Source organism: Pleurodeles waltl, chromosome 11 (genome assembly GCF_031143425.1).
Source record: "Pleurodeles waltl isolate 20211129_DDA chromosome 11, aPleWal1.hap1.20221129, whole genome shotgun sequence".
NCBI classification, from domain to species: Eukaryota; Metazoa; Chordata; class Amphibia; order Caudata; family Salamandridae; genus Pleurodeles; species Pleurodeles waltl.
This window is the reverse complement of record NC_090450.1, coordinates 701,514,431-701,529,624: the sequence shown is the minus strand read 5'-3', so window position 1 is coordinate 701,529,624 and position 15,194 is coordinate 701,514,431. Positions and strand designations below refer to the sequence as shown.

The window sequence follows — 15,194 nt, the reverse complement described above, 5'->3', positions numbered from 1 at the left end:
GAATCACATCCATAACTTCAACAAGTAAGACAAAATTAAATGGTTACTTACATGCAGGAGTAGTTTTGCAGTTTGAAGAGTTTCTGGATTCACATGGTTTGCATTATTCCGCTATCAAGTGGTTGGGTCTGGAATTGCCTGTTCTTTGAGTGGGCTTCATCGTCAACCATTTCTTTCTATAGCACTCCTATCCTGATGTCAAACTCTGTAGAAGTCCAACAGTGTGGCTGCAATATAAAGATTATTTTTTTCTTGAAATCTTCTTTGGCTGTGGCTTCCCTTGCGTTATGTCATTTCTCTCTTCTATTGCAACTACCACTCAGTTTATGGTGGCTGTGGGAGGGTTGCATGTGAATCAGGAAACTCAAGACGCACATTTCTTCCAACAAAAAACCACTGAGTTGTGCATGAACCTTTCTGCACACACCTGATGTGCATTGCTTTTACAGCTGCATCCCCCTTTCCTTGGGGAGGGGACGGGTGCTTGAACTGAAGAACTCCCATAAACTTGGGGGTGTCGCTGTCTTTTTTCTTTCTTTGAAGGGAATCATCAACCACTGATCCAAAGACGATTCCTCCAGTGAAGGGCATGCCAAGGCATATTCACCACTGTGAACTGTACTCCCTGCTTAAAGCCAGACCTTCAAAGTTATGCATGCCTACAGAGCATGGTCCCAGTGCAGAGCGGTCTGCTAACTGTGTCCGAAGGTTCCAGAGCTGATTGTACATAGGTGTTGTTGATAGCTTTGCCCTCCTAAATGATGTTCTTGGCTCTCTTTTGGTATTGTTCGAGAAGATGCTGTATGAGGCCCTCCATCGCCTCCCACTGTTGGTGGCCATAGCTGTACTGAAGGACACTGGAGTTAGTGATCCTCCAATGAGCCCTCATAGAGGACTTCACCTTTCTGCCCACTGATTCCACCCGCTCGCTGAGTTTGTTGCATGGTGGGCCGCTGCCACAGGGTTGTTTGACCTCTTCCATGCACTGGAGACTATACGATTGAATCAGCACTGACACTACCCATGATGTATGTAGGAACCTGAGAAAAGTGTCTGGATCCTTGAATGCTACCCTCCCTGGTTCTGTATATTGGGCAGCATAAGCAAGAAGAGGCACTGTCTCTCTGGGACAGTAAGATGTTTCGAACACACGGAGGATTCGGTCTACTATTCCTCGTGCTCAACACTGCAGAAGTTGGTGGCCCTCTTTATCATTGTAATGCAGACAGAGAAACTGTAGGTGAAGAAGGTCTCAAGGGGTAGGCTTCTACTCCCTCTGGTAAGCAGGCGCTGAGGTACTGCCATCCTTCCTATGTGGATATTGCTCTCAAATTCCTTTTTTTACTCTAGGGTTTCTTCCTCCTGCTCCTCTGCCGGTGCAGGGTTTTGCAGCAGCTCCAGCTAGTCGACCTTGATAAGCTTGTCATTTGAGAGATTGAAGGGAATGCTATAGATCTTAAGATCAAACCCTCCATTTAGGCATCAAGACACCTTCTTTTTGACGTTATGCGTCTTGTAGTCAAAGTTGAGAAGCAAAGTTTTCTTTTCGGCACCAAAGGCTTTGCTTGTGGGTTTCCTCTTGATTGTCTTTCAGAGTCAAGGCCAGTTCAGAGGATTTGCTGGCCACAGTATCCCTCGGTTTGAATGCAAGGATCTTTTTGCATATTTTCTTTGCACTCAACATTCTGAAGTTTGGAGTCTGAGGTTTTCGGCTCTTCCCGCACTCTCCCTGGAAGTGTTACCTTGCATTTGCAGCCTTCAGTGTCGTTTGATGCTGATCTCTTCTGAATGTTCACCCATTCTACATAGACTCCTTCAGCATCAGAGTCATCAGTTTCATGGCTGTCCTCACTGTCCGAGATTGTCCCCCATTGTAAAGGTGAGTTTGGTCTGTGATTGCCTGTACTCTCCTCTGAGATAGGTATGCTCTTGCTGTTTTCACATCCAGTGTTATTCCCAGGAAAATCTTTTCCATCTGTAGTTCTGGTGATAACGTTTGTGGTTTATGGAGAAACCCAGTTTTTGTAGGGTTGTGATCACTGTTTGAATGTCTGACATTTCTCCTTCGTTTTGGTCTTCACTAGCCAGTTGTCCAGGTAAGAATAGACATTTATTCCCTTTCTTCTCAGGAAGGCTGCGACTGTAGCTAGGCACTTTGTGAAAACCCTTGATGCAGACATTATTCCGAACTGCAATACTATGAATTGATAGTGTACCTTCTCAAGCACAAATCTGAGGTACTTTTTGTGTGCTTGATTCATAGGTAAGTGCAGGTAGGCATCCTTTAAGTTTGTGGTTGTCCTGAGCCAGATATGTCTAAGGGTTGTGCCTGTACACATCTGTCTGCTAGCTGTATCAGCTGCATCCAATGCAGATTTTAAACAAGTGTTGGACAGGTTTTCCCCCTCCTGAATAATTGCCGTTGCTCTTTTTCGGTCTTCCTCTCTAATTTTTTTCATTAGTTCCTCGATCTCATCCCATTGTTGGTGTCTACCTATTGAGTAAGGCACTGGAATTGGCCATATGCCATTGTGAGGCAGCTTCCCTATCCAATTTTCTCCCTACCATGTCCAACATTTTGACTTCTTTCTCGGGTGGAGGGCCTGTGGAAGTTTGGGCACTACTTCTTCTAGTGGTAGTAACAATGATGGAGCCTTATAGTGTTTCCCTGGATATATTTGGGGTCCTTTGAAGAAGGCTTATACTTTTTTTCTATCCTTGGTGTTACACCTTTACTTGATGCTGGCTCTTTGAAAGCTTCCTTGCCCTGGTCCTGTTCGCTAGGCAGCATAAAAAGATAGATTCCCCTTACTTATTGGCATATGGGTTTCTAGGAGAAAGCAGGAGTCTCCTTTCTCCTCCTCTTCCAAGAGTACACCATAAGTTTTGGCAGCTTGTTTGATGAGGCCATTGCAGAAAGTAATGCCATTGGGGGGAGGGGGGGGCGAAAGTCTTGAGGGGTAGTTGTTGATGATCTCTTTTGGGCTCTCTATTTCAAGGTCATGCTTATCTTCTTCTAAATCTCCCATTGCTTACTCCCCTTCGAGATCACAGAAATCTTCCTCAGTCTCTTCATGTGGCTCTGTTGTTGTAGAGGCTTCAAAGGCAGCCTCCTCCTCTTCAACGTCTGATCGTGGAGTGCTTGCCTGGAATTGAGTTCCTTCAATACCTCATCAAACTTCTTGCGCTGAAGAAGCGCTAACATTTCGGCCTTCGCCTTTTCTTTTCTACCTCTAAGGCCTTTTCGGAGTCCTGCGTCAAGGATGTCCCCTTTTTCAAAGTGTTTTGTTTCTCCTCTTAAGGCATCGGGGTCTCTTTTGAAGACTCTCGAGCTGTGGTGGGGTTTGTGTGCTTTGAGGGTCTGCCTTCATCAGTCTCCATATGTTGGGATGCGTGGGCCTCTTGTTTGTGGCTAACCTTCGTTCGCCTTGGGCGTTGGGGCTGCCTTCCGGTACTTTTTTTCAGTGACAATGGTCTCGGAGGGTTTCAGTGGTCTTTTTACCACCTCATGTTTTTTCCTGACGTTCTACTGCCGCATTCTTCTCCGCATCCCCCGCGAGGATTTCTATGTCTGATTCCCCTGTGGGTTGATTCAGCACTTCCAGCCTGTCCACGTCATCTCTGAAAAGGCCAGTGACAGTTGTGGTTTTGGCTGAACATTTCTGCGTAATGCTGTTCTTTCCGTTTTCGGCAAGCCTTCAGTACAAACATGGGTCAGGCTTCATAGTACTCTTCCCCATGGCCCCTCGGCAGGCAAAGGTTACAGACTTCGTGCGGGTCACGCTGTGCAAATTTGTGGTAGCAATTCGGGCAAAACTTAAAGTGGGTGTTTTCCATGACCCCTACCTTGCTTCATTCGCTGCCCGCGTGAGAAATCCGGAGGGGGAGGTTCCTTTCCTCTATCGCTCTCCTTCATCTGTCTTTTGATGATTTTCGTTGTTTGTAAAAACTTCAGAGCTCCTCCTCATTTCTGGACCCAACCACTAGATGGCAGAATAATGCACAGCATGTGAATCCAGGAAAGAATTCATGCTGCAAAACTGAAAGTTTCTGTGGACGGCTGAAACTTTCCTCAAGCGCCCTTGGTGATGCGAAAAAAAAGTGTTTTAGTCTTAAAGTCCAGCTACTTTCTTGTGCTCGCCCAGGAGCTCTCTTTCAGACCTAATAGAAGAAAAGAGTCTGATGATGACAACCATGCTGTGAAACATCCAGAGCATTGTTCTGACATCACGTTAGGATGGACACATACTGAATGGTCACAGGGATGTGGAATTCTTTCTGCCTGACGTCCGGGACAGGGTCAAGGGAAACAAGTTTTCATGTTTACTTTGTCCTTGGGACAAGTAGGCCCAACCCCCTGCAGCACAAACCCTTTGGCTGCCAGTTTATAGAGAAGGGGCTGTCTGTAGTTGAGCTAATGTGTGTCCATATGTTAACGGTGCTCAAACTTGTATTTATGGTTCATTACTGAAAAGCCTTTATTTACAGCACTCACCCTATTAATAAACGTTTTAAGGTTACACTGCACACCTGACTGGTTCCGGTTAAAAAAAAAGAAACAAAGTATACACACATTTGAAATGTTTAACAGTTTGAGGCCAAGTATAATGCTCACAGAATGCTCTCTGATTAGATGCAAATATTTGCAGAAGCTTGTAAGTAATAGTGATGATTCTTTGCTTTCAAAATAAATCGTTCAGGAAAAAAAAAAAAAAAAAGCAAGTAGGATTTTTTTTGCCACTACTATGAAATTAGGTGCTATTTCTTTGAAGCATCATTTAGTGAAATGTGTTGATGCATGCTAGTAATGCCAAAAAATATTCCTAATGGAAAAATCAGTGTAACCATTTTCAACAAGATTATGGGAAGCATTAAAATAAACAATCACTGGCAAAACCAAATGATCCAACATTTGTTGAGAATCTTTTGGTTTCCTCAATGTATGCCTTGTTTTCACATGACTATTGTAACACTTTATGTTGTGGGAGCTGCCAGCAGGCCCTCACCATTGTAAAGAACACTAGCAAAAAGCAAAATACCGTTTTTGGTCTCAAAAAGCACACACTGACACCAGTGGTGTGACAAAGGCCCCACAGCCACTGCAGTGCAGAGACCCCTCAAAGCCCCCCCCACCCCCCTTCAGCACAGCACCTGCCCTGAGGGCATCTGGAGAGGGGAGCCCCTCCACGTTCTTTGCATAGGGGGCCCCCTTCAGTTTCGTTATGCCACTGATTGCCACAGTAGTTCCTTGCACTGCAAAAAACTACTTTGTGTGCCAATATGCTCCTTGCAGAACAGCAGAATGCGATCACTCACAGTAAAGCCAGCCAATTTATAGAGGGAGAAATAGAATTTTTATAAAAACTAAATGTCTTGGTTAACACAAGACCTAATTAGGGACTCAAATCCTTAAAAAGTCACAAAATGGCACCCATGCTATATGTCTTTTAATTTGAGGCTTTCATGAATTCACAAGAACTTAAAGTAGACCAGGAAATTGTACTCCTAGAAAATATTTGCCGGTGTATATTTGCTCATGCGAAAATCTATTGACTCCAACCACTTTTTTCCGCAACCCTGGAAGAACTTCTACTTTTGCCATTGTCAGAAGTAAATTTCCAACCTTTCTCAGTTTATAGAAAAGTTTAGAGAAGAGCTAGTGAACATCCTTAAAACATGCAAGTTAGTAGGTTTGCAGGCTCAAAGGCATTCCAGCCCTGGAACTATTGCTTACTGCTATCTTTAGCCCCTGTACGTAGATCTGCGGAAAGGTTGCAAAATAAGTAAATTGCTATAGTAGTGATTGAAATTGCAAATATTCAAGCTCTACTATAGAATTAGCCTTAGCATGATCAGAGATGCTATTATTAGAGCTCTTACATAATGAGAGCATTGCCATAATTTGTTGCCGCACTACATGGCACCAAAGTGACAAGTAGATTTTTTTTACAGGACAAGTAGATATTTTATTAAATTCCACACCCCTGGGTCAACAGGAGAAGTAGAAACATAGACTATTCCAGACCAAACTGATAGATGGCAGAATAATGCACAGCATCAAATCTAGAAATATTTATGCTGCCGAACTGCTCAGTTGTCAACACTCGATCTCCACACACAGAGGTGTAGATTGTGGAGATTTGGATGCAGACCGGTCCCCCATTTCTGAGACAGGAGGTCCCCCAAGAGAGGCAGACCGATTGGATGGCAACTGCTCAGGATCCACAGGTCTGGAAACAATCTGGAGTTATCAAAATGACATAGGCCAGTCTGAACCAACCTTCCTCGAAATATAAGGCAAGAGAAACAACGGTGGAAACATATTGAAATCTTATGTTCCACTGCAGACAGAATGTTTTCCCCAAGGACATTTGTGGCCATAACTCCAGAGCACAACACTATCAGTACTGCGAGTTCTCCACGGTGGCAAAAAAAGATTCAGCCAGATGAGCTCTGGGTCCCAGGGTACCTCAAAACATCAATGACCAGGTTTAGTCTTTGTCCTGGGGCACTGAGTGTTTCAGGCAGGGAATCACACGTCACCTTAAAACCAAAACTTTTTACTTCGAAGAAAAAAAACTCTTGCAACATCTGTGCCCAAAACTAATTGGCAGGAGTGTGCAAAGCAGAAGATCTACAGCTAAACATGCTGCATACTGTCAGTGGCCAGTAAACCTTCCATCAACTCAGTTCTGTCAATGCTCCTCAATCTTGTGCTTCACAATTTCTCAGTCTAGTACTTGGGCCAAGAAACAGCCCCATTTTCTTGTGATGCAGCACACCACCGAATTTTCACTGCCTCTACCCATAAACTCCTCACAGCTCTGCATGCAATTCCTTTCCATCACACACTGTAACAATGACTTCTTGAAGGAGAGCTCTTAAGACTTACGCAGCAGCAGGCCGTGACAGTTATTTGAATGGTGTTCCTGCCAGGCTGGCAGACTTGCTTCAGATACAATGGCTTGTGTGACGTCTTGTTGTCACCACGCTCTATGGTTAGAGGGGTGGCATTGACGCTGACTTGCACAGATGCTGGCCAATTGGTATTCATTTGCCGGTCCTCGTGGTGATAACATTTAAACTGAAGCTCCAGGTCCGGTCTAAGAGAAAGAAAGAAAAGAGATAGGGATGATTAAGCAGAACGCCATCTATTTGAATGAGGTCAAACAAAATATGGGAGTCTGACCAACAAGGACAGAATGCATGCTTTAAACACATGAGACGGGGCACTCTTTGGCGAGGCAACACAGACATCCCACGCCTTCATGACAAAGGGCAGAGAGACCACAAAATCAGTAACTCCTGCAAGAAATCAAGAGACCAGATTCTGGTCATTACCTACAGAAATAATATTAATCCAACCGGGAACATATGAGTCAAGGAGAGATGTTGACACAAATTTTTAAAAGTCCTACCGGTCCTTTAAAACAGTGGTTCCCAACCTTTTGCTTTCTGTGGACCCCCACTTTAACATTAATGGAACCCAGGGACCCCCACTGAATCATCATGGGAATCTGGGGACCCCTGCCTGAGTCATTACTGGAAGCTGTGGACCTAATTTGTCAATATTTGCTAATATTTTTTTCATTTTCTAGGCTCTCGCGGTCCCCCTGAGAAGGCTTCGTGGACCCCCAGGGGTCCCCGGAACACAGGTTGGGAACCACTGCTTTAAAAAACACTACCCATTTGGAAATTTCCATAGGTAAGGAGTTTGTCATGACCTAAGCATAAGTAAATCAAGCAGTCTGGTCAAAGCCATCCCCCATCCCACCAGATGGGCCAACATTTCCAGTGGGTTAGCAGGGTGACGCAAGCACTACATGATTTCACCCGGGAAGTTCACAAACAAATGCCACATGTTGTTTTTTGCTATGAATACCCCATCTTGCCAGTCATATGCTCTGAATTACCCACTCGCTTTTTTTTTTTTTAAGCGTATGTGGCAACCAGCATGGCAACATGCTAATTTCATCCCAATCCACCTACATTTTTCAACCCTTCAGTGGACTATCTTCAAGGTACTCCCGTTGATTGGAGCAAGAGAAGCAGATTGAGTTGGGTGGCGCCATCCATTACCCCTTTAAACCTGCAGTTGCATTTTTTACGTTAGGTTGCTGGTATCTGTATAGCACAGTCTGCCATTAGTCTGATCTCATAGCTGCCGAAAGAGATGGCAGTTGCATGGGGTCCACAACAGTCACTGCATGATACGGTGGCAAAATTATCAACTACCAGTTGCCTTACCGCAACATCAGGGTTTTGTAGACTGAGTCCCGGAGCTGGAAGACGTGGTTGCTGACGGCAAGGTTGTGCTGTAGGCGAAACGGTTCCAGAACCACCCCATCTCGGACAGGAAATGTCAAGCGCAGTTCTTCACATGGGTTTGCTGCAAACACAAATGGCAGTCAAAAGTGTGAAAACCAGCCTCTTAATTCTGCACAGGCAACATGGCCAAACCACAGACACCACACTTTAGCACCACGCAGGCACACCCCGGCCACCTACAGACTCCACAGATTAGCCAGAAGGGGATATTTATACACATAACACTAAAGACCAAGAATGTTCTGTAATCCACGTGCTTTGCAATATTTTCACGCGGTGGGTCTTGTGGAAGAGACCTTTAACTTAAATAAACTTCAAAGGTGTACACTGAGTCCGATAACACTTCTCCAAGGAACTGACTATTGGTGGCAGCAGAAAGCTTCTTCGGGGAGTTTGGCCTTTTTATCTACACCCTGACAGAGGTGGCAACATCCCTATAGTCCTTATTTAAAATCTCTGCACTTTCTCACGACAATAGGACGAGAGTACAGTGTGAAGAAAGAAAGGTGCCCTGAGAGCAAGGCAAATTGGATTGTGCAGAAAAAAACAAGTTACTTACAAATAACAATTAGGTTGTAGCTTGAGACTATTCTAGATTCTCAAGCTTTATTTCATGACTCGAAAGACTTCTTTGAAGAGAAACAGGCTGCACATGTCCAAGCCCAACACTAGGCGGCAGGAATATGCAGAGCATGTGCATCTACAGCTACAATTTCCACGAATAAAGGTTTTACAGTAGGAAATAAAATAAAAAATAATAATAATCTTCTCACGCTTCTACATTGTCATTTATATGGATTTCGAGGGGACTGTGCAACAGTCCAAAGCAGATGTTGGTTAGTGTTGGAGCCTTGCTGATTTGAGATTCCAGGCAAGGACCGGGCTCAGACTACGAAACATGCCTGATGAACCTCGACTCAGAAGACAAAGAAACTCACCTGCCATATCAGAGGCTAGATAGCGAACAGTGCATTGAAACGGAGTAAGGGGTAGAGAAACCACCAGCACCTGGCAGCCAAGATGCCCACAACCTACTAGAAGTAACTGAGACACATTCCACAGCTTGCAGTGTGATGAGCATTCATTCTGCCGGAGTATTCGTTCCAAAGACCACACCTTTAAAGTCACAGTTGGCCACCTCTGGTCCCTTTCCACTGGTCGTGCCTGTAGCTTAATTGAATGATACCATCATCTGAAAGCCTTAAACACAGCAGGCCGGTTCTGGGAAACAGGTTCTTCAATAAAGTCTCCCTGGAGGACTTCTCTGCAAGAGCATCTACTGCTAGCACCCAGTCACTCTACAACAATCTGGGCCAAGTGTTATCTAAAAGTGGTATATTTATTCATATGGTCATGCTCAGCGCAGCAGCAATCCAACAACCAACCACAAACAAAGCAGTTACCACTTCTTATAGGCCTGGACACCAGTGGTGAACTGACGCACCAACAGAATATTGCCCCACTGTCCTAGGACCCAAAGAAAGGGGCTCATAGCAGGTGGCCTGTGAATTTATGGAAGACGCCACGTTGCAGAACCAGCTAGTGTTACCGGCCAGTAACTTTTCAGTTTGCAGCATTTCTCTCCTTGCCAATCGTATTTTTTCCGACAAAGGTCACCAGAGACTGCATGGTACCCCTGCAGATTTGAGATTGATCATAATATTATTCTTAGAATGTTCCTTCTTAATATGTGTAATGTAAAACAAAGAAATAAATGGACACAGCTCTCGTAAAAACAAAAGTGTAGGACTGTAGTGTAAGAGATATATGTCTGTTGGAAAAAGATTTGGTGATGCGCTAAACTTGAAAATTACCCAATTTAATTTTTAAACAACGAAATGTTTTTGGGTTATAAAAAATAGACAATTTGTCCATGAACTAAAATTGTTCAAATGTATACACTCCAGTGAGTGCTTTCACAAATCATAACTGGCACCGTGTGCACAACGTCATACGTTTGGGCCATTGAAGAATGGCAGTTTTAATTACTTAGGTGATTAAAAGACAGTAAATCGTATAACAGTGTTTTCTGTGTTGAACGACCGTATGATGGAACTACATGGTTGTCTCCTTTATAAGTCTTTCTCATTTTCTTTTAGCTAGCTGCCCTACAGATGGAAGCTTAGCAGCTAAGCTTCAGCGTCTGAACACAGAGCAGGTCTGCGGCCAGATTACCTGCCTACGTTCGGAGAGAGGGCATTGTACCTTGTACTAGCACGACCGTAGTCAAGCTACAGCTGCTACTATTCACGACAAACAGACAACGTGTATGTAATTGACGATGCAGACGACACACCATCGAGAGTGCAATCCGATTGGAGATGCAGTCGCTTGGGAAAGATAGAGATCTTGCTTTCGATTCACAGAAAGCTTAAGATACCACCATGGCCAGAGTGAAAATACATCTAAGGTTCAGTCATTTGAAATTATAATTGAAATTGTTTTTATACAGTGTTTGCTAACCCTCGTGAGGCAATGAAGTGTTTTATGCCAGGCAACACGCTGCTCCGGAACGAAAGATTAGTGGTTCGTCCAGTATTATTGGTAATTGTTGGCTACTGGGATTAATCTTGTGTGCTGAAGGGAACCAGTCAATGTAATCACTCTAAATTTTTTTTTTTAATAGTGTATTAAATGAAAAGGAGTTATTGGTGATCATCGGTTGGGTGGGAGGTGTACATAACACATGCACATGGTTGGTGGGATTAATTGATGAACTAGAGGAGGTTACGTATTCTTAGGTAGCAGGGGTAGGACCTTCAAAGGAGGAGAGGCTGTGAGCTTGTAAAAAGAGTTGTGGGAGGTTTGCGGAAATACAATAATAGCGTTTAGGTAAACATGCATGTGGCAGCAGATTCTGCACAGAGTTTAGACAAGCAGAGACTTCAAGTGAAGGAAAGGGACATTTAAAAGAAAAAAGGAGACAACAATCAGAAGTTTAAAATCAAGGTCATATTTTCATGCAGATTTTAGGAATAAAGAGAATATTTTTGAGATCACGTGCAATCTGAGGTTGCAATGTTCAAAGAAACATTATTTGCTTGTGAAAACTGTTAAATTAGGTATTTTTATATGCACTACAAGCAGGCAAGCAGTCGGTCCCCTGTTAGGCTACTGCTACACTACTGCTCCAGCAAAGCCAGGTGATCAGCTCTAGCCTGGAAATGAAAAGTAACAGACACATTTGTCAAGAAATATCAAGTGCCTCAGCCTGCACTTTATGGAAGCAGTAACCTTAACTAATGTACACACTGAAATGAAAATGTCACTTACCCAGTGTACATCTGTTCGTGGCATCAGTCGCAGTAGATTCGCATGTTCTGCAATAGCTCGCCATCTGGTGTTGGGCCGGAGTGTTACAAGTTGTTTTTCTTCGAAGAAGTCTTTCGAGTCACGGGACCGAGTGACTCCTCCTTTTGTCTCCATTGCGCATGGGCGTCGACTCCATCTTCGATTGTTTTTCCCCGCAGAGGGTGAGGTAGGAGTTGAATGGTAGTAATAGTGCCCATGCAATGGAGTGACTAAGTATGCACCTATTTAAGGTTGAGATGATACATATATAAATAATTGAAGGTAACTTCCAAACTGCTACAGGCTCCCGGGGAGGCGGGTGGGCACATGCGAATCTACTGCGACTGATGCCACGAACAGATGTACACTGGGTAAGTGACATTTTCAGTTCGATGGCATCTGTCGCTGTAGATACGCATGTTCTGCATAGACTAGTAAGCAGTTATTTCCCCAAAAGCGGTGGATCAGCCTGTAGGAGTGGAAGTAGTCTGAAATAATGTCCTTAATACGGCTTGACCTACTGTGGCTTGTTGTGCGGATAACACGTCTACACAGTAGTGCTTGGTGAATGTGTGAGGCGTAGACCATGTGGCTGCCTTACATATTTCTTGCATTGGGATGTTTCCTAGAAAGGCCATGGTAGCACCTTTCTTTCTGGTTGAGTGTGCCCTTGGTGTAATGGGCAGCTGTCGTTTAGCTTTAAGGTAGCAGATTTGGATGCATTTAACTATCCATCTGGCTATACCTTGTTTTGAAATTGGGTTTCCTGCGTGAGGTTTTTGAAATGCAATAAAGAGTTGTTTAGTCTTTCTGATGTTTTTTGTTCTGTCAATGTAATACATCAATGCTCTTTTGACATCTAATGTATGTAGTGCCCTTTCAGCTACGGTATCTGGCTGTGGAAAGAACACTGGAAGTTCCACTGTTTGATTTAGATGGAACGGTGAAATAACCTTTGGCAAAAATTTAGGATTGGTCCTTAGGACGACTTTATTTTTGTGTAGTTGTATAAAAGGTTCCTGTATTGTAAACGCCTGAATCTCGCTTACTCTTCTTAGGGAAGTAATGGCGATGAGAAATGCCACCTTCCAGGTTAGGAACTGTATGTCGCAGGAGTGCATGGGTTCAAAAGGTGGACCCATAAGTCTAGTTAGGACAACATTTAGGTTCCATGAAGGAACAGGTAGTGTTCTTGGTGGTATAATTCTCCTAAGGCCCTCCATGAATGCTTTAATGACTGGTATCTTATATAGGGAAGTTGAATAGGTAGTCTGCAGGTATGCAGATATTGCTGCAAGGTGAATCTTAATGGAAGAGAAAGCTAGGTTAGATTTTTGTAAGTGACGCAAGTAACCCACTACATGTTCTGGAGTTGTGTGTAATGGTTGTATTTGATTAATATGGCAGTAGCAAACAAACCTCTTCCATTTACTTGCATAGCAGTGCCTGGTGGATGGCCTTCTGGCTTGTTTTATGACTTCCATACATTCTTGGGTAAGTTGTAAGTGCCCGAATTCTAGGATTTCAGGAGCCAGATTGCTAGATTCAGCGATGCTGGATCTGGGTGTCTGATCTTTTGGTTGTGCTGTGTCAACAGATCTGGCCTGTTGGGCAATTTGATGCAGGGTACCACTGATAGGTCTAGCAGCGTTGTGTACCAGGGTTGCCTTGCCCAAGTTGGTGCTATCAATATGAGTTTGAGTTTGCTTTGACTGAGTTTGTTTACCAGGTAAGGAAGGAGAGGGAGAGGAGGAAAAGCGAAAGCAAATATCCCTGACCAGTTCATCCATAGGGCATTGCCTTGGGATTGTTTGTGTGGGTATCTGGATGCGAAGTTTTGGCATTTTGCGTTCTCCCTTGTCGCAAACAAGTCTATCTGAGGTGTTCCCCAGAGTTTGAAATAAGTGTTCAGAATTTGGGGGTGAATTTCCCATTCGTGGACCTGTTGGTGATCTCGAGAGAGATTGTCTGCGAGTTGATTTTGGATCCCTGGTATAAACTGTGCAATTAGGCGAATTTGGTTGTGAATTGCCCAATGCCAAATTTTTTGTGCTAGCAGGCTTAACTGCGTGGAGTGCGTCCCCCCCTGCTTGTTTAGATAATACATTGTTGTCATGTTGTCTGTTTTGACGAGAATGTATTTGTGAACTATTATTGGTTGGAAAGCTTTTAGTGCTTGAAAAACTGCTAGAAGTTCTAGGTGATTGATATGCAGTTTTGTTTGATGTACGTTCCATTGTCCTTGTATGCTGTGTTGATCGAGGTGTGCTCCCCACCCTGTCATGGAAGCATCTGTTATTACGTATTGTGGCACTGGGTCTTGGAAAGGCCGCCCCTTGTTTAAATTTATGTTGTTCCACCACAGAAGCGAGAGGTAAGTTTGGCGGTCTATTAACACCAGATCTAGAAGGTGACCCTGTGCTTGAGACCACTGTGATGCTAGGCATTGTTGTAAGGGCCTCATGTGCAGTCTTGCGTTTGGGACAATGGCTATGCATGATGACATCATGCCTAGGAGTTGTAATACCATCTTTGCCTGTATCTTTTGTGTTGGATACATGCATTGTATGATGGTGTTGAAATTTAGAATTCTTTGTGGACTTGGAGTGGCTACTCCCTTTGATGTGTCTATTATGGCTCCTAGGTATTGTTGTACCTTGCGCGGCAGAATGTTGGATTTTGTAAAGTTGACGGTGAACCCGAGTTTGAAGAGGGTTTGTATGATCTGATTTGTGTGATTTGAGCACTGTATGAACGAATGGGCCTTGATTAGCCAGTCGTCCAAATATGGGAACACATGTATTTGCTGCCTTCTTATGTGTGCAGCGACTACCGCTAGACATTTGGTAAAGACTCTTGGTGCGGTTGTTAATCCGAAAGGCAGTACCTTGAATTGGTAATGTATTCCTTTGAATACAAACCTTAGGTATTTCCTGTGCGATGGGTGTATTGGTATATGGAAATAAGCATCCTTGAGGTCTAAAGTTGCCATGTAGTCGTGTAGTTTTAGCAATGGCAATACTTCTTGTAGTGTGACCATGTGGAAGTGGTCTGATTTGATGAAAGTGTTCACTACTCTGAGGTCTAGGATTGGTCTCAGTGTTTTGTCCTTCTTTGGTATCAGAAAGTACAGTGAGTAAACTCCTGTGTTTATTTGTGTGTTTGGCACTAATTCGATTGCATTCTTTTGCAATAGTGCCTGCACTTCTATCTCCAGGAGATTGGAATGGTGTGTTGTTAAATTTTGTGCTTTTGGTGGTATGTTTGGAGGGAATTGTAGAAATTCTATGCAATAACCATGTTGGATAATTGCTAGATCCCAAGTGTCTGTAGTGATTTCCTCCCATGCTTTGTAATAATGACCTATTCTTCCCCCCACTGATGTTGTGTGGAGGGGGTGAGTGACCTGTGAGTCACTGTTTAGTAGTAGGGGCTTTGGGGCTTTGAAATCTTCCTCTATTTCTAGGGAATTGCCCTCCTCTATATTGTCCCCGAAAACCTCCTCTATACTGTCCCTGGTAACTGGACGGTGTGGCTTGTGAGGTGCTGGCTTGTGTGCTTTGACCTCGAAACCC

At 43.8% G+C, this 15,194-nt stretch overlaps 1 protein-coding gene across 8 annotated transcripts in view; it reads right to left on the bottom strand.

Moving 5' to 3' along the window:
• ZMIZ2 (zinc finger MIZ-type containing 2) overlaps nt 1-15,194 on the bottom strand; it is a 233,846-nt gene that overhangs the window by 49,040 nt on the left and 169,612 nt on the right. For all 8 annotated transcript variants that reach the window (XM_069214275.1, XM_069214283.1, XM_069214277.1 and 5 more), the window contains 2 exons: nt 8,248-8,389; nt 6,893-7,103 (listed from right to left, as the gene is read on the bottom strand). In XM_069214275.1, coding sequence (XP_069070376.1) covers nt 6,893-7,103; nt 8,248-8,389 — 353 coding nt within the window. The remainder of the gene's footprint in view (nt 1-6,892; nt 7,104-8,247; nt 8,390-15,194) is intronic.